Source organism: Garra rufa, chromosome 20, assembly GCF_049309525.1.
Source record: "Garra rufa chromosome 20, GarRuf1.0, whole genome shotgun sequence".
Classification (NCBI taxonomy): Eukaryota; Metazoa; Chordata; class Actinopteri; order Cypriniformes; family Cyprinidae; genus Garra; species Garra rufa.
The window spans coordinates 5,123,551-5,150,167 of record NC_133380.1 but is presented as its reverse complement, the minus strand read 5'-3'; the positions used below and the strand labels follow the sequence as shown (position 1 = coordinate 5,150,167).

Genomic DNA, 26,617 nt, shown 5'->3' with positions numbered 1-26,617 from the left:
TTTGTTAAATAAAACATTTGGTTTATTTTTTGTCATTTTGGACTTGAGTGAATGAAGTTAAAATAGTATAAAGTTAAAGTCCAATCCATGACCTCTGGTCTTTTAGTTGAGTTCTATTGCTTCTGAGAGTCTCTGAGTAAGTTCTGTTTCTCACACTCCATTCATTTATCCCACAGCACAATTTTTCGCCAGTTAAAAGTATAATATCAAGATATAACGCCATGAGGGATGCAAAATGGAATAAAATTTGAAGTATGGAATTGTATTGTCTCATAACAGCCATTCATATTTTGAGTTGACCATCTTGTGGGAACTTGAAATGTCCTGCATCCTCACATTCACAAAGATGAATATAAGTGACCTTACTGGCAGATGGCAGTGAGGAGAACATCCCACCGATTCACTCATCAACACACTATTGTTCAAAATTCGTAGGCTTCTGATTGGCGAAGAGGAGAGAGATGCGCGTATAAATGGAAGCCTCCTCTGAGGAACATTTCACACTGAAGACCCTTTGGTCAAAGCTGAGCTTGAACTTCAACACTTGGACCAACAGAATCAGCATCAGTCATGACGACCTACATGGACATGTCTTTCCAGAGCAGCATCAAGACTCAACATGTTCAACACGCAAGGTAAGAAGATCTTTAGAAACTGACAGATGCATAAAAAGCTCTAAACTAAAGCATTATCTTCTAGCATTTTAATATTTTAAATGCACATGAACTGACGTGACTGTTTTTGTTTTCAGATGTGTTCTTACGTGTTTGGAGAGAAAGTGTGGCAGCAGTTTGGAGAAGCTCAAGTGTGCTCTTGGGGAGTATCTCCAGAACGGCATCCACACCTTAGATCTTCTGGAGAGGGCCGTGTCTTTCATCACCCTCAAAAGAGTTTTGCTTTCCCACGACGGCTACTCCAGATACTCCCGTGACATCCTGCGTCTCTTTCCTGATCACACAGAAGATGTAGAAGCATTATGCTCTGAAGAATGAACATTCACATATGAACAACTGCTCTTATGAGAAAGACCTTAAGAGTTTAGGATTGTTGGAAATCTTGAACTATAATGCCTTAATGTAGCATTTATCTTCATTTTATTTTCTCATTTGGATTAATATTTCTTGCTGAAAAGAATATTTTTGTATTTTTGTTTTCACAAATGTTCATTTTTATGCATTATATGCATTATTCTTGGCAGTTGCACTGCAATGTATTTTACTGTGTTTGTAAGTGAAAGATGCTTTATGCTGTTTTTTGTTTAAAATGCATGAAGAAATTTAAACCAGAGCTCCTTTAATGGGAGTAAATGTTGTTTTGTATACACATTGTGATTCAACAATGATCTGATTGTTCATGATGAGGATCTCAAGCCATACAAATGGACAATTCTGTCCAAAATAAATTAAGCTATTTACAACAATTTACATCGCAGTCCTCTGTTTGATGAGGGTTTCTTACTCCATGGTGGATCAAACTTCTACATTTAAAAAATAAAAGAGATGCTTGGCATCTTTTAGAGTGGAAACAATTTCATAAATCTGGTAAATGTACAGTAATGTTCAGAATCATGATCAGAATTCATGATGTGAACTCATGAATTGATTAATAATCACAGATATCAATGTACATTTGATTTAAATCTGAGGGAGTTCATGCAAATGCAGAATTGAATACTAATATATGCAAAATTTAATTGATTTTTTTGCATGATAGTGAACAGAGCTTTTCAAAACCAAATCAACTAAAACAATTGCTTGGCAAAATTATTCACCACTTTGAAACGCGCTTGAAAGCAAACTCATTCCAAACATGCATAAAACACACTTTTTACGAACCAATCGCAAATGTTTTCGTGAAAATGTAATCTATTAAATGCAAACCATATACACTGGTTGAAGGATTCACATGACTTAGTAAAAAACAGCGCTCTTGCAATTTAAATAAAAAGTTTTGTTCATGTTTTAGGTGCATGTACAAATGTGAATATATTTGCATGTAAATCTTTAGAGTTGTGCACTGGAATTCAGACATCATTGTCTCCATTGTCTGAGCCTCCAGGACTCCAGATGTGTGTGTGTTTGTGCTGGTCAGTGTGAGTAGATCTCATGTGAGGTTCCCACACTGACTCTCTGTGTTCACATCAATGGAGCACAAAAGCATCAGAGTCCTGAATGGAGCATTAGTGACGCTGAAGCTTTGTGATCAACCTGACGTCACCAACCATCTGGAGGGAAATGTCCTGACTGGCTGACAATGCGAAAAAAAGCAACAACATCAATTTCTATTTACATTTTAAATTTAATGCCGGTGCACAAAATTATACTCCTCTTATATAGCCTTTTTATATTTTTGGAAACTGTTTTGATCCAATATTGCAAAGCTTTTATAACATAATAGACTAATATTGAATATTTTTCATGGATATCAATGAATGAAAGTGAGTTTGTAAAAAGAAAAAACTACTATTTGGAGGCAAGCACAACATTTAATATAAGAGTGTCGACTCTCTCTGATTGTCAAATGCTGAGCTTGTGTTGGGGTTTAGATGCTAATGACACTAAAACTGTGACTCTGTTTTCCAGAGTTTCCCACACACACAACAATAGAAGTGTGTCTATTCACATGATAATTTGATGGACAAATACTATTAAAACCCCAGGGATTTAAACCCTATGTAATTTTGATGTTTAAGAGTTTCCCATGGAATTCAAAATGAACTAATGCTTATGTGCAAAATAATGATTTTCTTTTAAGTTTATCAACATTTTAAATCCATGTCAATTAAAATATATACCAAACATATGGTGGCCAAAATGATTAGAACACTAGTATTTTCACCAGCTAAAAATGGTTTTAAGCCAGTTATTTCTTTTTTGCTGTAGTGTGTCAGCAGGGAATATCAGTTTAAATTTCCAAACATTAATTTCGTCATTAATTGCAATAATCCATTCAGATGTTTGTTTGCACAAGAAGTCTGACAACAGCCAGTGCTCCACACCAAGATCTGATCTCTTCATCATCCAGTCTGAAATGACATGAAGAAACAGAACAAACACAGACAGACTAAATCTAGAAGAACTGTGGCAACATCTCCAAGATGCTTCAAGAAACCTACCAGCAATCTTACCTGAAAAACTATGCGCAAGTGCACCTATAGGGAAAATCTGCTTTACATGCAAGGGATGGTCACACCAAATGTTGATATAATTTAGTCAATAGAAGTTAATTGATAAAGAAAATCTATGTATGACACTATTTTTGTCAGCATTCTCATTTTACAGCATTTTTACACAAGTGCCTTAAACTTTTAACAGTACTATTGTTTCTTGAAGCATCTTGGAGACGTTGCCACAGTTCTTCTGGATTTACCCTGTCTTAGTTTGTTCTGTTTCTTTATGTCATTCCAGACAGACTGGATGATGATGAGATCTCTGTGTGGAGCACTGGCTGTTGTCAGACTCCTTGTGCAAACAAAAATCTCACTGAATTACAATTAATGGCGAAATGAATGTTTGGAAATGTAAACTGATATTTCCTACTAACACACTTCAGCAAAAGATAGAAATAACTGACTTAAAACCATTTTTTGTTGGTAAAAATACTAGTGGCCTGAAACTTTTTACTCTCTCATTCACACAGATGATTGAGCCTTTGGGAGCCCAGTTAGTCCTGTGAGAACAGACACACTTCTATTGTGTGAGTGATTTAATGTGATGAATACAGAAGTGTGTGAATCCATGTGTCTCTGTGGCTCCAGCAGCCAGTTCAAAGATCTCTTACAAAGCAGCGGCATATTTCATTGAGCATGTGGCGGCCCACGTCCCTCATTGTCTGTTTGAGCTCTTCCATTGGCTCCAGACTGTGAGAAACTCCAACAAGCTCAAGCCTCACACATTCATATGGAGATTTGGGAGTATAAATAGAGGAGCTGCAGCCAGTGCAAATCAGACTCACTCTGAACAGAGAGATCTACAGCACAGAGATCCAGACATGACACCTACAATCATCTCAAAGGAGCTTCTCCCTCTCAACAACAAGGTATGTTCATATCCTACTTACAGCAGCAGCTTTCACAGCTCTTCTCATTCATTGAAGGCCAGTTTTCCTAACGTTTCTCTGTCTTCATTTGCAGTTGAGAAAACCATTTGTGGAGAAGATGCGCAGAGATCGTATCAATAGCAGCATTGAGCAGCTCAAGTGTCTGCTGGCTCCAGAGTTCCTCAAGCAACAGCCTGATTCCAAGCTGGAGAAAGCAGATATCCTGGAGATGACACTGAATGTCCTGCAACGCCACGATTCAAGTTCACATGCTGTCAATCAAGGCTTCTCCAGGTGTGTCGGTGAGATTGTGCACTTCCTGTCCAAGAATGAGATGAAGACACAGAGCCAGGGAAGATTGCTAAAGCACTTCCAGAAGCTGCAGACATCATGTGAGCAGAACAGGAGGGAAAGTGTCCTGCCAGACCAGAAGACCTTCAGCAAAGAGACGAATGTCAACAAGAGCGCCATCTGGAGGCCTTGGTAGAGCCTTAAAGACTCAGACTGAACGCCTACACTAGACTTAGTGGACTACTACACTTTTAGTTTCTCTTTTTGAGGAAAAGTGTTTGATGAGTTCCAGTTTGGAAGAGATATTTGCACTGCTAAGTGCTCTGATGATTCGATCTTCTATGAAGATTTCACGTCAAGAGTTCCAGTTGGGAACATTTACTGATGTCTATATTAGACAACATTGACTTTTACATTCTTTAAAGGACATTTATAATCTGCTAACATACGCTTTGTTTTACAAGAGCACATGTTATATGAAATGTTACAATTTCTTGATATAAATGTGATGGCAAGAATCTTGCTCGATTATTAATTCTGTGATGTTTATATGAAGTGGCTCAAAATGGGCCCATTTTTGCTTTCATCTGAGATGATACTAATTCATAATCTATGATTCATATTTGATCTTTCTCTCTTTGGTCTATAATAGATCACATTCAGATTCACCCTGTTTTAAGGGTTTGTAAACATTTGTTGGTTCTCAACATCCTGTGAATCTTTTCCTGTATTGTATACAGCTGTCATTGTTCCTTCTGTGAAGGTTTATATTCTCGAGACAAATTTTGTCATGTTGGCATTTGTCATTTTAATTGATCATGTGATCATATGTGTCCTTCTGTGAAGGTGACTGAATCTTTAAAGACTAAAGCAGTTTAGTGAATGTATTTCTGTTGCGAAATAAAACAATCAACTGAATTTCTGACATCTTCTGTGATTATTAATGTCATTTTATCGTAAATAGAGGTCTCTTCTCCTTTGTCTTGAATGAAAATAACCCAAAATAACAAGATAAAGCTAAACACTGAAGGTTTTTAAGTCTTAACAACTTAGTTCATTGGGACGTACATTGCAAACAGCACCAGAAGAGGGAGACAGAGAAAGGAAACCAGTTTGTCCTTATAGCTCTATTAAGTGCCAGTGAATATCTAATTATTAGCTAAAGAGAAAACTAAGGAAAACAAACGATCAAGAATGTATGTTGTGACTAGTAAAACACCTACAGCATTTTGTCAAATATCTTCAGAGCCTCATCAGCAGCCCTTGGATATAGTTAAGCATTGTTAATTTCTTACAAACTCTCATATATCAATATTGTGGGTGTAAAAGACTCATCAAAGGCTTCAGATCTAGAAAGGCCAACCAGTTTGTCCTTATAGCTCTATTAAGTGCCAGTGAATATCTAATTATTAGCTAAAGAGAAAACTAAGGAAAACAAACGATCAAGAATGTATGTTGTGACTAGTAAAACACCTACAGCATTTTGTCAAATATCTTCAGAGCCTCATCAGCAGCCCTTGGATATAGTTAAGCATTGTTAATTTCTTACAAACTCTCATATATCAATATTGTGGGTGTAAAAGACTCATCAAAGGCTTCAGATCTAGAAAGGCCAACCAGTTTGTCCTTATAGCTCTATTAAGTGCCAGTGAATATCTAATTATTAGCTAAAGAGAAAACTAAGGAAAACAAACGATCAAGAATGTATGTTGTGACTAGTAAAACACCTACAGCATTTTGTCAAATATCTTCAGAGCCTCATCAGCAGCCCTTGGATATAGTTAAGCATTGTTTATTTCTTACAAACTCTCATATATCAATATTGTGGGTGTAAAAGACTCATCAAAGGCTTCAGATCTAGAAAGGCCGATGAACGATTTACATTGACTAACACTCTAATACAATATAATTTCTACAACAGTACAATAATTTCTTAAATATGTAATTACAATATATCGCCTACTTTCAGTGCAATGGTATGATATGACTGGATGCTTTCAACTGATTTCCTGTTAAAGTTGTCCAACTTAAGTGCTCAAACTATTTAAAATATAGTGAATAGCTACAAACTCAATCATAATGCACAATGTTTCCATCTAACATGTATTTTGAGGTGCAGTTCGTCATATTAATGTAGTGTTAGCAGTAACTAGTTAGCAGTAAACCGGTACCTTACCTGAATATGTTCTAGATTTGTGCTGGATGTTCTCTTTGGAATGGAAATATGGATATTTTATTTATAAACGTCACATTTACTTCGCTTATGTCAGTTAATGTTACAAAACTAGTGAGCTAAGCCAGTAGTAGTACTGACAGTGCCGTGTAAACATGGCTGAAGACGCCAAAACAAAAGAGAAATCAATTGAGTGAGCCATTTACGCTGGAACCGCTCCAATTGATTCAAACTCGTGTCTTCGATCATTCAGTTTAAGCGATTCACTAGCAAAAACAGATCAAAAGTGCCATTCATTACTGAATTTAAATATCGCTTGTAATGATTTTAAAAAGCACCTGCAGTGATGGGTGAAATGGAGCTTTTCGAAATTCCGAATCAGAAGCCATTGCGTCGAAAGATTCGTTTCGAAGCGCGTATCGTGATTCATTTGATTCACATGGAGACTTCAAATCGAGTATCGCAAATAATTTGAATTAGATTGGAACTTCTGAGCGGGTTTGTGAATCTTCAGTTCAGAACTTCAAAACGGGTTCACGAATTGAATGATTCGCAATCTGCTCTCGAAGTCCCGATGATGGTTCGCAAATCCTTCAGATCGGACGGAGCATTTGATCAGAACTTCAAATCGTGTATCGCGAATCATTTGATTTAGATCGGAACTTCGGATCCGCACTCGAAGTCCCTATTTGAAATGATGGTTCACGAATCATTTAGATCTGGACTACTCTGAGTGTGAATCATTTGATTCAGATCGGGAGGTCGGAAAACGTGTCGCGAATCATTTTGCGAAATCAGAGTGCGAATTTTATTTGTATCGTGACTTCCGAGCACGAATCATTTGGTTAAGATCGAAACTTTGGAGCGGGTTCACGAATTGAATGATTCGCGTTTTGTGTTTTGAAGTCCCGATCTGAAATGATGATTCATGAATCATTTGATTTAGGAACTTCGAAGCGGTTTGGGAATAATTTTATTTATTTACTTATGAGCAGGTTCTTAAATCTTTTGATTCAGTTCGAAAATTCGGAGCGGTTTCGCAAATCATTTTGCCAATTGAATGATTCGTGATCCGTGTTACTATGCTATTTAAAGGTGCCTTTATGTCAAAATTTCTGTTTTATAAGTTTTACAAAGCAAAAATCCCTTTAACACTGTATAGAAATGTGTTGTTCTGTGTTATTTTTTTTTTAGGACTAAATTCTGTTTCATCCTAAATAGGCATGTACATCAAATAAGACACTGAATGGAAATTGCAGTAAAAACCTACTTTTATTTTCAATCTTTTGAAGCCATTACCCATTATATGGCTTAAGATCATTGTTGAATCACAATAGAACAACATTTACTCCCATTAAAGGAGTTCTGGATTAAATCTCTTCATGCATTTTAAACAAAAAAACAGCATACAGATCGGAACTTATGAGCAGGTTCGTAAATCTTTTGATTCAGTTCGAAAATTCGGAGGGGGTTTGCAAATCATTTCACGAATTGAATGAATCGTGTTCCTTGTTTGAAGTTCCTATTTGATTCTCAAATCATTCAGATCGGGACTACGGACAACGGATGGTGAATCATTTGATTCAGATCGGGACTTCGGAGTGCAAATCGCGAATCATTTGGTAAAGTTTGGAACTTTGTGTATCGTGAATGAATTGATTCAGAATCCTTTCGCGAATTGAATGATTCACGATTTGCGCTTTGAAGTCCCAAATCTGAAATGATGATTCACGAATCATTTGATTTAGGAACTTCGAAGCAGTTTGCGAATCATTTTGTTTAGATCGGAACTTATGAGCAGGTTCGTGAGTCTTTTGATTCAGTTCAAAAATTCGGAGCGGGTTCGCGAATCATTTCGTGAATTGAATGATTCGTGATCCGTGTTTGAAGTCCCGATTTAATTCGCAAATCATTCAGATCGGGACTACGGACAACGGATGGTGAATCATTTGATTCAGATCGAGACTTCGGAGCGCAAATCGCGAATCATTTGGTTAAATTCGGAACTTCGTATATCTTGAATGAATTGATTCAGATCTGGAGTTTGGAGCAGGTTTGCAAATAATTTTGGGAAATGAACGATTCGCTATTCTCACTCAAAGTCAATGCGCACTCCATGGAATCGTTAAATTCGTGGCCCATGTTGCGAATTTCCAATTTGAAATGATGGTTTGCGAATCATTCAGATTGAGACCACAGAGCGCGCATCGCGAATCATTGGATTTAGGAACTTTTGAAGTGGGTTTGGGAATCATTTCGATCAGAACTTTGCGTATCGTGATTCATTTGATTCAGAATGGAACTTTAAGGCGGGTTTGTGAATCATTTGATTTAAATCGGATTTTCACAAATCATTTAATTCTGATCATTCGATATCAAAATTAAGTACAAGCTTTTTCAAACTTCTTTTTAAGCATTAGAAACTAAAATTATTGGATAGTTAGTCAGATATTTTTGCAGAGTTTAACTATGCTATTTAAAGGTGCGTTTATGTCAAAATTTCTGTTTTATAAGTTTTACAAAGCAAAAATCATTTCAACACTGTATAGAAATGTGTTGTTCTGTGTTATTTTTTTATTAGGATTAAATTCAGTTTCATCCTAAATAGGCATGTACATCAAATAAGACACTGAATGGAAATTGCAGTAAAAACCTACTTTTATTTTCAAACTTTTGAAGCCATTACCCATTATATAGCTTAAGATTATTGTTGAATCACAATAGAACAACATTTACTCCCATTAAAGGAGTTCTGGTTTAAATCTGTTCATGCATTTTAAACAAAAAAAACAGCACAAAGTATCATTCTCTTACAAACACAATTATCAAAATATATTGCAGTGTAACTGCAGAGAGTAATGCATATAATGCATAAAAATGAGCATTTGTGAATACAAAAATATTTTAAAAAAATATTCTTTCGAACAAGAAATAAATTCAAATGTAAAGATCATTAAGGCATAACATTATACAAAGGTAAAGGCATTAGAGTGAAAAAGTCTTTTGTGTGAGTTTTTGATGTTCATTCCTCAGAGCATAATGCTTCTACATCTTCTGTGTGATCAGGAAAGAGACGCAGGATGTCACGGGAGTATCTGGAGTAGCCGTCATGGGAAAGCAAAACACTTTTGAGGGTGATGAAAGACACGGCCCTCTCCAGAATATCTGAGGTGTGGATGCCGTTCTGAAGATACTCCCCAAGAGCACACTTGAGCTTCTCCAAACTGCTGCCACACTTTCTCTCCAAACACGTAAGAACACATCTGAAAACAAAAACACAATCACGTCAGTTCATGTGCATTTAAAATATTAATTCTAGAAGATGATGCTTTAGTTTGGAGCTTTTTATGCATCTGTCAGTTTCTAAAGATCTTCTTACCTTGCGTGTTGAACATGTTGAGTCTTGATGCTGCTCTGGAAAGACATGTCCATGTAGGTCGTCATGACTGATGCTGATTCTGTTGGTCCGAGTGTTGAAGTTCAAGCTCAGCTTTGACCAAAGGGTCTTCAGTGTGAAATGTTTCTCAGAGGAGGCTTCCATTTATACTCGCATCTCTCTCCTCTTCGCCAATCAGAAGCCTACGAATTTCGAACAATAGTGTGCTGATGAGTGAATCGGTGGGATGTTCTCCTCACTGCCATCTGCCAGAAGGTCACTTATATTCATCTTTATGAATGTGGGGATGCGGAACATTTCAAGTTCCCACAAGATGGTCAAATTTAGGAATTCTGGAGTTACAGCTATTGGAAATAAATGCACAGGCAGTGAAAAAATGTCAAGAATGATACATTTCAGCACAGGTTTACATTCAATTTCAGTCTCTGTAGTATGTATGATTGAATTCAATGACAAAAAAAGCATGTTTCTTCATCAGATTTGGTAAATATAGCTTTACATTACTTGCTTACAAATGGATCCTCTGCAGTCAATGGGTGCCATCAGAATGAGAGTCTAAACAGCTAATAAAAACATCACAATAATCCACAACTAATCCAAACAACTCTAGACCATGAATTAACATCCTAAGAAGTCAAAAGCTATGTGTTTGTAAGAAACAAATCCATCATTAAGATGTTTTTTAAACTGTTGCCTCTAGGTAAAATACAATTGAGAAGCCGGAAGCAACCATTTGAAGTTAAAAACACCTAATGACGGATTTGTTTCTTACAAACACACAGATTTTGGCTTCACAAGATGTTAATTGATGGACTGGAGTGGCGTGGATTACTTGTTGATTATTGTGATGTTTTTATCAGCTGTTTGGAGGACGAAGCTCATGCATGGGTGCAAATATCCATAAGTGTGTCGACTCCCTTGTGTGTTTGTCAAATGTTGAGCTTGTGTTGGGGTTTAGATGCTAATGACGCTAGAACTGTAACTCTGTTCTGCAGAGTTTCCAACACACACAACAATAGAAGTGTGTCTATTCACATGGTAATTAGATGGACAGATAAACCTACTGTTAAAACCTTAATGTATATCATATCACATCATATAGCCTACCTATAATGGATTTAACCACCCTTAAGACTTTAAGTGAAACTTTTAGAAACTTTAGAAAAACAATTATTAAAAAGGCTTCTGTGTGACACACAGCATAGATGATTCAGTGTTTGGGAACCACATTAGTCCTGTGGGAACCGGCACACGTCTATTGTGTGAGTGATTTAATGTGATGAATAGAGAAGTGTGGGAAGCCGTGTGTCTCTGTGGCTCCACCAGCTCCAGGAGCGTTGGGGCGTGTGATCGGGGTCCACATTATGCTATGAACCAGCTGTGTGTGTGTGTGTGTGTGTGTGTGTGTGTGTGTGTGTGTGTGTGTGTGTGTGTGTGTACCTGGTATTCATCACGTTGTGGGGACCAAATGTCCCCACAAGGATAGGAATACCAGTAGATTTTGACCTTGTGGGGACATTTCTCAGGTCCCCATGAGGAAACAGGCTTATAAATCATGCACAATGAGTTTTTTTGAGGAAGTAAAAGCGTGCACAATCTCCTGTGAGGGCTAGGTTTAGGTGTAGGGTAGGTGTAGGGCGATAGAAAGTACGATTTGTACAGTATAAAAACCATTACGCCTATGAAATGTCCCCATAAAACATGTAAACTCAACATGTGTGTGTGTGTGTGTGTGTGTGTGTGTGTGTGTGAGAGAGAGAGAGAGAGAGAGAGACACACAAGCCTGAGAACAGGTACAACCACAGAACTTATAGAACAGCAGCTTCACCAGAATATCCTCTTACATTGACCTAAAATACTGTTTCATTACAGCATCTGATTAAACTCCAGCAACATGTGCCAATTTATGAACAATCAAACTGAAACATCTCGCAGTGTTTGGTTTTGACATTAATAAAGTGACATTGATGTGAACATGAGCTCCCAGCACTTTCCCAGATTCAGCCTCCACCTGCTCCTTTGAGCCCCTGATGGAGGATCATTGAGCATGTGGCGGCCCACATCCCTCATTGTCTGTTTGAGCTCTTCCATTGGCTCCAGACTGTGAGAAACTCCAACAAGCTCAAGCCTCACACATTCATATGGAGATTTGGGAGTATAAATAGAGGAGCTGCAGCCAGTGCAAATCAGACTCACTCTGAACAGAGAGATCTACAGCACAGAGATCCAGACATGACACCTACAATCATCTCAAAGGAGCTTCTCCCTCTCAACAACAAGGTATGTTCATATCCTACTTACAGCAGCATTACTGCAGCAGCTTTCACAGCTCTTCTCAATCACTGAAGGTCAGTTTCCTAACATTGTTCTGTCTTTATTTGCAGCTGAGAAAGCCGATGGTGGAGAGGATGTGCAGAGATCGTATCAATAGCAGCATCGAGCAGCTCAAGTGTCTTCTGGCTCCAGAGATCCTCAAGCAACAGCCTGATTCCAAGCTGGAGAAAGCAGATATCCTGGAAATGATGCTCAGCTTCCTTCAACATTCACATGCTGTCAATCAAGGCTTCTCCAGGTGTGTCGGTGAGATTGTGCAGTTCCTGTCTAAAGATGAGATGAAGACACAGAGCCAGAGAAGACTACTGAAGCACTTCCAGAAGCTGCAGACATCATGTGAGCAGAACATGAAAGAAAGTGTCCTGCCAGACCAGAAGACCTTCAGCAAAGAGATGAATGTCAACAAGAGCGCCATCTGGAGGCCATGGTAGAGCCTTAAAGACTCAGACTAAACGTCTACACTAGACTCAGTGGACTATTAAAAATTTCTCTTTTTGAGAAAAAGTGTTTGAGTTCCAGTTTGGAAGAGATATTTGCACTGCTAAGTGCTCTGATGATTCAATCTTTTATGAAGATTTCATGTCAAGAGTTCCACATGGGAGCATTTACTGTCTATATTAGACAACATTGACTTTAAGATGCAATCTTCATGCAATGTGTAGGAAAGTCTTTCTTTACATTTATTATTGTCCTGTTTCAGGACTGAGAGACTAAATTTATCAAATAGCTTTGTCTGAAAGCCTCTCATGCTGGATATTTATACATACAGCAGATAAACAAAATATGATTTTCCTATTTTTGGGAAATTCTTTAATGTATTGTTAAATACTCATTTTCATCTTCAGTGAAGACTTTCTATGAATGAACCTGTGATTTATTTATTAAATCTTGATTAGTTTTGATTAACATCTTTAATCTGAACTTGCTTTTATAAAAGCAAATGTTACTATTTTTATTTTATATCTCAGAAATATTTTTCATTCTTTGAAAAGTTCTGTGATTGATAAAGTTCTGTCATGTAGATATTGTACTTTTGATGTTTTACAGTCACTGTGTGACTCTAGTGATTTCTAAATGATCATTATTCTCATTCTGAGAAATGTTTAATTATAAACAGTGTTTCAGTTTTGTGTTGAATATGTTGTTGTGTCTTTTGAAAAGACTGTTATGATGTTTAAACTCTGCTCTATTGAGAGCACAATTGTATCTTGGAGATTCTCCAAGCACATGTTGTGATATATTATCACTCAATGATGTCATTTCCTCAATGACAAAACAATTATTCCTGAAAATAAAACAAGTTGACCTTATTTCTGTCCCTTTTTTTTCTTTATGTATATGCAAACTTTGCATAAGAAATATAAGTATTATGTCACTTTTGCTTAAACTACACATTAGAGGCAGAGGAATATTGTTTTGGACATTTATGTGAGTTGTGCTTTGGCTGTGCGGATGAATCTGATATCTTGAGCATGTGAATAGACACACTTCTATTGTTGTGTGTGTGGGAAACTCTGGAGAACAGAGTCACAGTTCTAGTGTCATTAGCATCTAAACCCCAACACAAGCTCAACATTTGACAAACACACAAGTGAGTCGACACACTTTTTGCACACATGCGTGAGCTTGACCAGCTCTGATGATGTCACTGATGATGCACTATCACGCTTTATTTGCCTTCATGCATCATGAACTTTGACAATGACTAAGCGTTTGCATCAAATTAATATGCACCTTTTTTGCATATTTTTATTGCATTATAATAATTCTGATTAGAAGGAGTTTGATAACTTACTTACTCCTGCATCAAGAATTTTCCCTCCAGATGGTTGGTGACGTCAGGTTGATCTCAGAGTCTTCAGCGTCACTAATGCTCCATTCAGGACTCTGATGCTTTTGTGCTCCATTGATGTGAACACAGAGAGTCAGTGTGGGAACCTCACATGAGATCTACTCACACTGACCAGCACAAACACACACACATCTGCTTCATCTGGAGTCCATCATGTGTGTGTGACGTCACTGCAGCAATGATAATGATGAATATCAGAAATTATGACACTAAATATCTGACTTGCAATGTTGAAATTCATGCATAAACACATAAATAAATCCACATGTATCCAAATAATACTGTAACAACTTGACTTGGTAAAGTACAAAGTAATTCAGATCACATGCGTAAGAATGCCATGACTTTGATATCATTGATGTATGTGTGCTCACTGACTCCACGTGTTTCCAGTAATGATGAGCGTGTGCTTCAGTGACATTGATGTGAACATGAGCTCTCAGCACTTTCCCAGATTCAGCCTCCACCTGCTCCTTTGAGCCCCTGATGGAGGATCATTGAGCATGTGGCGGCCCACATCCCTCATTGTCTGTTTGAGCTCTTCCATTGGCTCCAGACTGTGAGAAACTCCAACAAGCTCAAGCCTCACACATTCATATGGAGATTTGGGAGTATAAATAGAGGAGCTGCAGCCAGTGCAAATCAGACTCACTCTGAACAGAGAGATCTACAGCACAGAGATCCAGACATGACACCTACAATCATCTCAAAGGAGCTTCTCCCTCTCAACAACAAGGTATGTTCATATCCTACTTACAGCAGCATTACTGCAGCAGCTTTCACAGCTCTTCTCATTCAGTGAAGGCCACTTTTCTAATGGTTTTCTGTCTTCATTTACAGCTGAGAAAGCCAGTCAAGTGTCTTCTGGCTCCAGAGTTCCTCAAGCAGCAGCCTGATTCCAAGCTGGAGAAAGCAGATATCCTGGAGATGACGCTCAACTTCCTGCAACATTCACATGCTGTCAATCAAGGCTTCTCCAGGTGTGTCGGTGAGATTGTGCACTTCCTGTCCAAAGATGAGATGAAGACACAGAGCCAGAGAAGACTGCTGAAGCACTTCCAGAAGCTGCAGACATCATGTGAGCAGAACAGGAGGGAAAGTGTCCTGCCAGACTAGAAAACCATGAACGTCAACAAGAGTGCCATCTGGAGGCCTTGGTAGAGCCTTTAAGACTCAGACTGAACGTCTACACTAGACTCAGTGGACTATTACACTTTTAGTTTCTCTTTTTGAGAAAAAGTGTTTGATGAGTTCCAGTTTGGAAGAGATATTTGCACTGCTAAGTGCTCTGATGATTCGATCTTCTATGAAGATTTCACGTCAAGAGTTCCAGATGGAAACATTTACTGACGTCTATATTAGACATTTTAATTTTAATTTTTAAAACTCTTTTATTGTCCTGTATCAGGGCTACACAAGTTCACATATTCTGTATTTTTGCAACAGCAGCATATTTGATCACAAACACGAATTAGTGTTCCATTTTTGGGATTACTTGTTGAAGAATTTATGACTCATGATATTTCTGTGAAGGAAATGTAATCAGACTTTTAAAGTTAAAAGTTTTTATTTTCTTTTTAGATTAAAAGGGTACAATAATAATTTTCAGCTTGGAAAAATATTTCTACTATTAAGTACTTTGTGATTCCGTCTTCCATGAAGCCACACGCTGTAATATGATGCAAATGTACTTTTGCAAATGTCTTTTATAAAGATATTTAGTCATATCTAAACCATGTTCTGTTCTAAGTTCCTGTGTGATTTGAATAATCTTTCAAACAAAATGTTGTGATACATTATCACAACAAAATGAAAACCTCACTATGTCTCCTGTGTTTCAAGACCATGTAAACCATAAGAATTTGCTAAATAAGCAATTAAAGACAGTATTATAAAAGGTGAAGTTCACTTCCAGAGCAAAAATTGATAATGTACTCACCCCTGGTCATCCAAGATCATGTCTTTCTTTCTTCAGTCGTAAAGAAATCGTTTTTTGAGGGAAACATTTCAAAATTTCTCTTCATATAAATGGACTTCTGTGGTGCCCATGAGTTTGAACTTCCAAAATGCATTTAAAATGCAGCTTCAAAGGGCATTTGAGGTTAATAAGTATATAAATTGTAATTTTATTTAGAAAATAACTGATCGTTTCTCTATATAAGACCCTTCTTCCTTGGCTGGGATTGTTTAGAGCCCTTTGAATCTGCATTTTGGAAGTTCAAACTCGAGGGCACCATAGAAATCCACTATATGGAGAGAAATCCTGAAATGTTTTCCTCAAAAAACATAATTTCTTTACGACTGAAGAAAGAAAGACATTAATTATCTGTAAATTTTTGTTCTGGAAGTGAACTTCTCCTTTAACAAGTTTCTAATCAAGACAGTCTTATGTACAATGTAAAAACTGTAAGAACGACAGTATAACAGGAAGAAAAAAATCATGTTAAAATGTTGAACAACAAGGTAAAGAACAACAAAAGGGATAAACGTACAGGCCGTGTCTCGAAATCTAAAATCAGACAGCACTTCTAGGCATTCGATTAGATCTTAAAAAGTGCCTATGATGCTCAGGAAAGCTGTCTAGGTAGGCCTTTTCAAACATGGAAATATAATTAGAAATATATTAACAGTAAATACCTGGTTTTGGTCTATTCTAGGTTGAATTGGAATCAATACTGACTGCAGGACACCGATCTGTATCTGCATAGCTTCTGAAGTGCTTTTCAACTCAGCGGTTATTGTGTGTCCCTGAGCGCTCACTACAAAAATATCTTTTTACTGATTATTTACAGGTTGTAAAATATGGAATCCCGTTTGCACAAATCTTTCAGATTTCTGCTTCACCTTTTCTTGAGGTCAACCCAGCAACTGAGATCCTTAACCTTCAACCAACCACAAAGCCGTATCTTAAAGATATGCAAAGTCTAGTGTTAGGATAGTTTCTTGTTGCTGTTGATTCCTGCGTTTTGTTGCGCGATGATGAAGTCCACGATGAGCTGGGCTGATTTCCTCGGTCGCTCCATCACTACTGAATGACCACAGTTGTCTAGCAGATGAACCTGAGATCCTGGAATGGCCTTTGCCAGGACTGAAGCCCCGGACACGTCTAACACCTGCAGGATATGCAATATACAGAATTCAGTCTTTTTAATGATGTCGCGTTTAGCATATTTCAATAGCCAAATCCCTTATAAGTGATTACAGTCTTGCGAAGAAGAAAAGTACATTTTGAAATTTTATAATCGAAATTGACAAATGGCCAATTCCAGCAGTATCAAGTCAGTTTCTGTGTGCTTTGTAATGCATCAGACATAATTATAACCAATGACATTTGTATGGAAGCTTATTTTACGCTATGAAATAAAAAATGGAAAAAGGGTAATTTGTGAGTTTCTATGCCACAATTGTGACATTTTTACTCAGAACTGGGAGCTTATATAGCATACTTGCAAATTATGAACCCACAATTCTTTTTATTTTTGATTTTAAAAACTAAATGTGAGGGAAAAAAAACCTAAAGTGTGAGATATAAATTTGCAACCAGACATTTTTCTCAGATTGAGTTTACATCCGAGTACTGAGTTTACATCTCGCAATTAATAAAATTGTACAATCTTGATGAAAAAAAGATTTATTTGTGTGAAAAAATCCACAATATAAACTCTATATAACAATATAAAAAAAGTGTGAATTGTGAGATTTTATCAGAATTCTGAGAACCTCGCAGTTAATTACTTGCAATTGCAAAATAAAATAGCAATTTTGAGGAAAAAAATTAAAAAAATAAATAAAAAAAAGTCAGAAAAATTCCAAGATATAAATTGAAAGTTTTGAGGGAAAAGAAAGTGTGAACTGTGAGATATAAACTTGCAATCTGACTTTTTTTTCTTTTTTTTCTCAAAATTCGCAATTCTAAGAAAAAAAGTCAGGAAAAAATTTTAAATTTTGAGATATAAGCTGGCAGTTTTGAGAAAAGAAGTCTGAACTGTAAAATATAAACTTGCAATCTGCCTTTTTTCTCTTAGAATTCAGAGAATTTCACAAAAACTTGCAATTGCAAGACAAACTTGCAATTCTGAGGAAAATAGTCTGATTTGTAAGATGTAAACTTGCAATCTGACATTTTCTCAGAATTCTGTAAATCTTAGTTTAAAAAAATTTGCAACTTGCAATTTTGAGAAAACAAATCAGAAAAGAAGTCAGAAAGTCAAAATTCTGAGATATAAACTCAGAACTTTAAGAAAAAAAGCATGACTGAACGTCTACATGACTTTTTTTCTGAATTCTCACAAATAATCTGCGATTGAAAGATATAAACTCTCAATTCTGAGAAAAAAAGAGTTTACATCTCGCAATTAATAACTCTACACAATATAAACTTATGATTTTGAGAGAAGTTGTGTGAATTATGAGATATAAACTCTCAATCTGACTTTTAAAAAATAAATAAAAATTCTTTAGAATTCTTGCAACTATAGAAGTCAACATTTGAAGTGGATCAAAACCTTTCATCAAAGTTGTCCTAAAACCAAAACAATACCCATTCTTGTTTTAGGACAACTGTGATTAACTTTTTTGAGCCACTTTAAATGTTGACTACTGTAATAACTTACAGTTATGAGACAATTTGCAATCTGACTTTTTTCTTAAGAATTTTGAGAATCTCACAATTAAAAACTTGCAATTGCAAAATAAAATAGCAATTGTTAAACAATAATTTGCAATTATAAGACTCGCAATTCTAAGAAAAAAAGCCAGGAAAAAGTCTTACAATTAAAAACTCGCAATTCAAATTCCAAATCTTTGAAAAAAGTCTGAAATTCTGAATTGTAAGACAAAAACTGACTTTCTCAAAATTTTGAGAATCTTACAATTAACAAACTCGCAGTTCTGAGAAAAAAAATCTGAATTGTGAGATATAAATTTGCAGTTTTACATCTCATAATTATTAACTTTGAGAACATTTTGAGAAAAAAGTAAAAAAAAAAAAAAAGATAGGAAAAGGCAAAATTACACAAAATAAACATTTTTGAGGAAAAAAAAGTGAATTGTGCATTGTAAATTATTTTCTTAGAATTCTGAGAACCTCACAATGAATAACTTGCAATTCCAAAATTTTGATTTAAAATTTAAATTAAGATTTAAATTTGCGGTTTTGAGGAAAAAAAGGCAGAAAAAAAAAAGAATTGTGTGAAATACACACTTGCGATGTGATTTTTTTTAATAAATAAGGTCTGAAAAAGTCACAGTTTCAAGATATAATTTCATGGTTCTGTGAATTGTGAGATATAAACTTGCAATCTGCCATTTTTTCTCAGAATTCTTATAATTAATAACTTGCAACTGCAATATAAACTTGCAGTTCTAAGAAAGTGTGTCTGTACCTGGTCGTTTTTCCCCCAAATAACTTGCAGAGGAGTTGAAATGAGATGCATGTTCTCCTGTAAAGAGTGTCTGGATTTCTCTCCGACAAGCTCCATAAAGCCTGCAAAAGATATTGATAAGATTGAACACAGATCTGCTATTTCTAAAGACACTATGGTAGGAAAAGCACTAGAGATACTCACACTCGCGGTAGAAGTCATTGTTAGGAATACGAACGTCAACCAGTCCTTGAAGAATCTAGGAAACCAGAGGAAGAACAAAAGAGTCATTAATAACTAATTCAGTGTTCAGACTCCCATAACAATTATCAATCTCCATATTGTAATCACACCTGTTTAGGGATCTTAAAGCGCACATATGAACAGAGTTTGAGCATCTCCTCCATCTCCTCTGGTGTTGAGGGTATCAGTGGGATATCAGCGTCGCTGTTCTGAGTTTTCTCCAGTTCCCGCAAACGCTGAACAAACTTACTTTCGGTGGGATACTCAATACCTGCCAAACAGACAAATATCTGATTTTAATATACACTACCAGTCAAAGGTTTTTTAAAGAAGTCTCTTCTGCTCACCAAGCCTGAATTTATTTCGTCTAAAATACAGCAAAAGCAGTAATATTGTGAAATATTTTTACTATTTAAAAGAACTGTTTTCTGTTTGAATATATTTCAAAATGTAATTTATTTCTGTGATCAAAGCTGAATTTTCAGCATCATTACTCTAGTCTTCGGTGTCACATGATCTTTCAGAAATCATTTTAATATGCTGATTTTCTGTTCAAGAAACATTCATTATTATTATTTTCAATATTTAAAACAGTTGAGTACTCGAGGATCATTTGATGAATAGAAAGATCCAAAGATCAGAAATTATAGTAATCAATACTTTTATTTAGCAAGGATGCTTGAAATTAATCAAAATGATGCTAAAAATTCAGCTTTGAAATCACAGGAATAAATTCAATTTTAAAATATATTCAAAATGAAAACAGTTATTTTAAATAGTAAAAATATTTTACATTTTTTACTGTTTTTGCTGTATTTTGGATCAAATAAATGCAGGCTTGGTGAGCAGAAGAGACTATTTAAAAAAAAAAAAAACATTAAAAATCTTACTGTTTAAAACAACGTTTCTCATTTTCATTTAGTTCAACCTGATTTATTAAAATAACTAAAACTAAGATTAATAAAAAGTATATATACATAATTAAAAAAAAAAGACAAAAACAATTTAAAAAAAAAATTGAAAATTAAAAAATATAAAAATAAACTAATTTAAAATACTGTATTAATACTATTATTAAATACTATTAATATATTAAAAATTCCTATTAATTAAAAATATAAAAACTATAATATTATCTCAATTATAGGCCTACTAAAACAACACTGTTTACTAGTATTAATATAATTAACAACTAAAAAAATGATTATTTTATAGATTTAACTCAGTGTGCATTGCTTAATTTTAAATTACATAATTTTTTTAGCTAATGTGCAGGTCTTTATAAGGACACCATCACACTTAATGCGTTAAATAGTATAAAAAGATTTTAACTTCAATTAAAGCACAATTTAGGGATTTAAATGTCATATAGTTTTGTAATATCATATAAAATATACATTTTGTTCTAAAATATTTTATGTATGTATGTCTCATGATCTATTCTATGACTTTTAACCTTAAAAAATAATTGTTTTATCTACCTGACATCATATTTAATCATGAAAGTCACCTCTTCTTACAGCCTTTATCAGTATTTTACTGTTTTGTCATTTTTTTTTTCTACAGTACATGTCATGAGATATTAATGCAGGCATAAGGCAGGAAAATATTTTAAACACATTTTTTAAAAGTTCAGAACACTTAGTTTTAGTAATGTCGTTGTGTTTTTTTAATATCAGCTACTGTTTTTAATATATTCATATAGATTTGATCAATTTCATTGGACCGTTAATTAAAAGCAATAATTTACTCCAGAGGTTGCTGTTGAACTATTACAGGATGATTGTGATGTTGCAGAGGCGCTAATAAGGTCAGAAACACAACAAGAACAGACCTGCTGGACAGATGAGCGTGACGGCGCAGAGATCAGATGGATGACGGGCGGCATAAACTCCTGCCACGTTTCCTCCCATGGACGTGCCGATCAGATGGAAAGGCTTTTTGTTCAAACCGATGCTCTTCACAAACTAAACAAAGAGAAAAACATGAGAAAAGACGATCGGTTACCAAGCTAAGAATAATATGTTCTGATAACGTTACAAAAACGTTATTTTTGATGTTCTCTGAACATTCAAAATGTCCAGTTTTTTAAATGTTTCTTTTTGGGTTAAAGGAACATTCCGTTGTATCATTTTTCGAACACTATGGAAATGTTACTTTTGAATGTTCTCTGAACATTCTAAAAAAAGTAACATTTTAAAAACATTTAAACTGAACTGAACATTCCATGAATGATGTCTAAATAATGTTAGTAATATTATTAATGGTATATTAATGTTAATATTATTAATAAACAGCTTAAAAGCTTATTTTAAAAAGAAAACATCAGCAAGAAAACAGAAAAATTTCAAGTGACTTTGCACCTGATCAGGGTATAGTTCAACTGTAAATTGTTGCATAAGTAAGAGATCCTAATGTGCTCCAGAGACAAAAGCGAGCTATTTTTAATCTGCATCTATCAAAACAAGAAGATTCATCTCGGCATGTTCTTCTGAGCTTTCTATTAATCAAAGAAACCTGAAAAAATTCTACTCAGCGGTTTTCAACATAATAATAATAATAAATGTTTTTTGAGCAGCAAATCTGAGTATTAAAATGATTTCTGAAGGATCATGTGACTGGAGTAATGATGCTAAAAATTCAGCTTTGAAATCACAGGAATAAATTACATTTTAAAATATATTTAAAAAGAAAACAGCTATTTTAAATAGTACAAATATTTCAACTTTGGATCAAATAAATGCAGGCTTGGTGAGCAGAAGAGACTTCTGACAGCTTCAAACATGAAGAACATGCCGAGATGAGTCTTCTTGTTTTGATGGATGCAGATTAAAACAAGAAGATTCATCTCTCTCAGCCTCCTGAAAATGCCTCTTTCAGCACAAACAGCGCAAGTCTGTGCAAATCAGCGTTTAGCAGAAGTTGCTTTAAATGACAGACAGCCTTAAATAAGGCAAAACCAACCTGACATGCAGGCAGGGAAACAGAGTCAAGTGCCCCCCGTTTGAAGAAAGCCATCTATTTTAAGCACAAGCCTGTGCTTTTCAAGGAAAGCTGATTAGCTTTGGGTCGAGAACAGAGAAAATGAAGTCACAAGGGCTTTTGACTGATCTCGAGATGCTTCAGAAAGATCTCAACATGTAAGCCTAATAAATCCACTGTGTCATCAAGAGAAACGCATTAGTCTGCATGCCTTGTGAGGTTTAGCCAAATAGAAAAACTGGGTCAGTGGCTGGGAGTTCGTCAAGTTAAATTACATGAACCGAAGTGACAGATTTTAAAAAACAGGAAGTTTTGCTTGATCTACTCTGCATGAGTTAAAAATATTTAAAAATTCAATGAAATCACTGTTGATACTTCTAATATTTATTAATTTATTAACATTAAAACTAAACCTACCAGTCAAAAGTTTTTGAACAGTAAGATGGATAATGTTTTTTAAAATCTCTTCTGCTCACCAAGCCTGCATTTATTTGATTCAAAGTAGAGCAAAAACGGTAACATTTTGAAATATTTTTACTATTTAAAATAACAGTTTTCTATTTGAATGTGTTTTAAAATGTAATTTATTCCTGTGATTTCAAAGCTGAATTTTTAGCGTTATTACTCCAGTCACATGATCCTTCAGAAATCATTGTAATATTCTGATTTGCTGCTCGAAAAACATTTATTATTATTATGATGTTGAAAACAGCTGAGTAGAATTTTTTCAGGTTTCTTTGATAAATAGAAAGTTCAGAAGAACAGCATTTATCTAAAACAGAAATGTTTTGAAACCTTACAAATGTCTTTATCATCACTTTTAAAGAAAGCATACTTACAAAATAAAAGTATTAATTTCTATAATTTCTCTCCCGCTCAAAAAAAATAAATAAAAATGAATAATACTGGCTTTTAAATGGTATAGTGTATTATGTTAAAAAAAAAAACTTTTTATATCAGATAAAGGCTGATCTTTGGATCTATCTATTCATCAAAACTGTTTTAAATATTGAAAATAACAATAATAAATATAAAATGTTTCTTGAACTGCAAATCAGCATATTAGAATGATTTTTTTGAAGGATCATGTGACACTGAAGACTGGAGTAATGATGCTGAAAATTCAGCTTTGATCACTGGAATAAATTACATTTTAAAATTTATTCAAATAGAAAACAGCTATTTTAAATAGTAAAAATATTTCAAAATGTTACTGTTTTTTGGTTGGTAAGCAGAAGAGACTTATTTAAATAAAAACATTAAAAATCTTATATACATCTAAAAAAAAAAAAAAAAAAAAAAAAAAAAAAAATTATATATATATATATATTTTTTTTTTTTCCCCACCTGGTTTATCCGTTTGACTTGGCCCTCAATGGAGTAATCAACAGCGCTGGTGCGTGTCGTACCCTCATGTCCCGGCATGTCAACACACACCAAGTGCACATTTTTAGGAAGAAACTACAAAAGCAAAATAATGCACAATTAGTCAAACTATCTTTTCACTTCATGATCTGATACATATATTAAGAACAAAGATGCTCTTGGCTTTAGATGTCAATCAAACCGTTTCATTTAACACTTTCTGACAGCTTTTGAAACCACAACTGCACTTTAGGCCTCAGATGGTTTGTTGGTTCATACAGATTCTGGAATAATGCAATCAAAGATCTCACTTATCAAACTTTCAATAATTTAAAGGGGTCATCGGATGCAAAACTCACTTTTACATGTTGTTTGAACATTAATGTGCGTTGGCAGTTTGTGTACACAACCACCCTACAATGATAAAAATCCACCCAGTGGTATTTTTTTTTATCTTTAAAAGTAATATCCCCTTTTTAAAATCAGGTCATTCTCAGCTTCTTGTCGGTGTGACGACACACAGTTGATTGACATTAGTGCCTTACCTTAGCCCCGCCCTCACCGAGCTGAAACCTGACATCATATTTCACTACCAGTCAAATGGCGATCGGAGTCCGACTCTTGTGTGACTCAGGTGCAGGGGAAGACTCTAATTGAGCGATTGAGGTGTTCTGTTGTTGGATGTAATAATGAACATAGCAGTAATCATTTACTCCCGACATCTGAGCCGCTTAAGAGGCAGAGGACAACGTTACTTTTGTTTTTAAAAGGAAAGAGCAGATCCCGATCTACATATGCATCTATGTTTGTGTGAATCATTTGTGATGCAGCTTCACCCACAGCAGAAGTGAGTATAAGGGATTTTTATGCATCTTTGCAAATGGCCTTTCTTAATAATGCTTGTTGGCAAGTTTCGCCGATAAACGCGGCTAAATGCAGCTAAAGTAAACATTACAGCTCGTAATCCCTCAGCAGAGAGGGGCGGGGCGAGCAGAGCTCATTTGCATTTAAAGGGCCCATGCAATAAAATGATCTGATATTTTGCAGAGCTGATTTTGACGAGGTAAAGGGGTGTTTTTCTTTTACACTACTATTGAGAATTTTTAACCAAAGTATATTATAGACTTTTCATTAAGACCCTAAAGAATCATATCAACTTGTGGAAAATGAGCATCTCAGTTGATTATTTTAAGCAACGCTTAAACTATGTTATATCTGTGACCTTTAAAACACCAAAAATAACATTTGTTGTTGCTTAAGTGAATTGAACGATTAAGCAAATGTTCCGCTGTGGTTTCTTGCCTTAACCACACCGAGCCACATGTCTTTGTGTGCAGAGAAGCCGTGTAACATGAGGACGGAAGGACGGGTGCCTGGAGTCCCCCTGTGAGAGTAACAAAAGCGATATCCTTCATATTCAGCATAATCCACCTGCATTCCCAGCCTTCTGCGCCAATACCTGCGAATAAATCACCAAAAAGACTTGAAAATGAAAATTAAGGTCTTCTAAAATAAAGTCAATGCTTTGCTCTAAGCATGAGATGCATCCAAGATGTAGAGTTTGTTTCTTCAGCAGATTTGGAGAAATGCAGCATCACATAACATCACTTGCTCACCAATGGATGTGAATGGGTGCCATCAGAATGAGAGTCCAAACAGCTGATAAAAACATCACAGTAATCCACAACACTATATTATGATGTTTTTATCAGCTGTTTGGACTCCCATACTGACGGTACCCATTCACATCCATTGGTGAGCAAGTGATGTGATGCTGCATTTCTTCAAATCTGTTGAAGAAACAAACTCGTTAACATCTTGGATGGCCTCAGGGTGAGTGGTTTTTCAGTTAACTTTCATTTTTGGGTGAACTGTTCCTTTAAGTTACTCCTAATAATTCATGCATTGAGGTGAAATGCAGTAAACATTGTATTTAAAAAGTTAACACAAACTACACAGACAGAAAAAATAAAGTTTTGACTAAAATGAAAATTAACAAAACTAAAAAGTAATTTAAAATATAGTTTTTTACTAGGATTATTATAGTTATTATAGTAATAAAGTAAAACAAAACAAATGTTATCTAAAAATAAACATTTAAAAAATAAAATACGAAAAAACTTTTTCTGCTAATTGCCAAGGCAACATTTCTAATTGTAATTTAGTTTAACTTGATGTACTAAAAAAACCTAAAATATAAACATACTAAAAATGATTAAAAACTATATAGACATTTAAAAAAACTAATAAAAATGACAAAACACAAACTAAACTAAACTAAATTACTAACATTTTAACAAATATTTAAATGAGAATGAAAAAAATAAAAACTAGTTCAAAATATTAAACTTTTTACAAAGATTATTATAGTTAAATAAACTAAAACATTTCTTATTTTAATTTAGTTTAACTTGATGTACTAAAATAACTTAAAATATAAACATAATTAAAATTAATAAAGACTATATAGACACTAAAAAAACTAATAAAAATTACATTTGAACAAAAATTAAAATAAGAATGGAAATATAAAACTAAAAATCCATAAGTTTTACTAGGATTATTATAGTTCAATAAAG

General features: G+C 34.9%; 3 protein-coding genes and 1 pseudogene across 3 annotated transcripts; 3 read left to right on the top strand and 1 right to left on the bottom strand.

Annotated features, from left to right (window-relative positions):
- The first annotated feature begins 3,879 nt into the window (after positions 1-3,879).
- LOC141293675 (transcription factor HES-5-like) lies at positions 3,880-5,229 on the top strand. Its single transcript, XM_073825720.1, has 2 exons — positions 3,880-4,038; positions 4,133-5,229. The coding sequence occupies exons 1-2, from the start codon at positions 3,991-3,993 to the stop codon at positions 4,523-4,525; spliced, it is 441 nt and encodes a 146-aa protein (XP_073681821.1). The 5' UTR covers positions 3,880-3,990; the 3' UTR covers positions 4,526-5,229.
- A 6,685-nt stretch (positions 5,230-11,914) lies between these two features.
- On the top strand, positions 11,915-13,420 carry LOC141294122 (transcription factor HES-5-like). Its single transcript, XM_073826206.1, has 2 exons — positions 11,915-12,179; positions 12,284-13,420. The coding sequence occupies exons 1-2, from the start codon at positions 12,132-12,134 to the stop codon at positions 12,662-12,664; spliced, it is 429 nt and encodes a 142-aa protein (XP_073682307.1). The 5' UTR covers positions 11,915-12,131; the 3' UTR covers positions 12,665-13,420.
- A 429-nt stretch (positions 13,421-13,849) lies between these two features.
- LOC141294308 (transcription factor HES-5-like) lies at positions 13,850-15,201 on the top strand (annotated as a pseudogene).
- A 1,807-nt stretch (positions 15,202-17,008) lies between these two features.
- Positions 17,009-25,528, bottom strand: LOC141294132 (monoacylglycerol lipase ABHD6-like). Its single transcript, XM_073826214.1, has 7 exons — positions 25,341-25,528; positions 24,021-24,134; positions 21,526-21,658; positions 19,802-19,962; positions 19,653-19,707; positions 19,470-19,570; positions 17,009-17,198 (listed from the first exon to the last, which is right to left on the bottom strand). Exons 1-7 carry the CDS (start codon positions 25,473-25,475, stop codon positions 17,016-17,018), a joined length of 882 nt encoding a protein of 293 aa, XP_073682315.1. The 5' UTR covers positions 25,476-25,528; the 3' UTR covers positions 17,009-17,015.
- Positions 25,529-26,617: the final 1,089 nt, after the last annotated feature.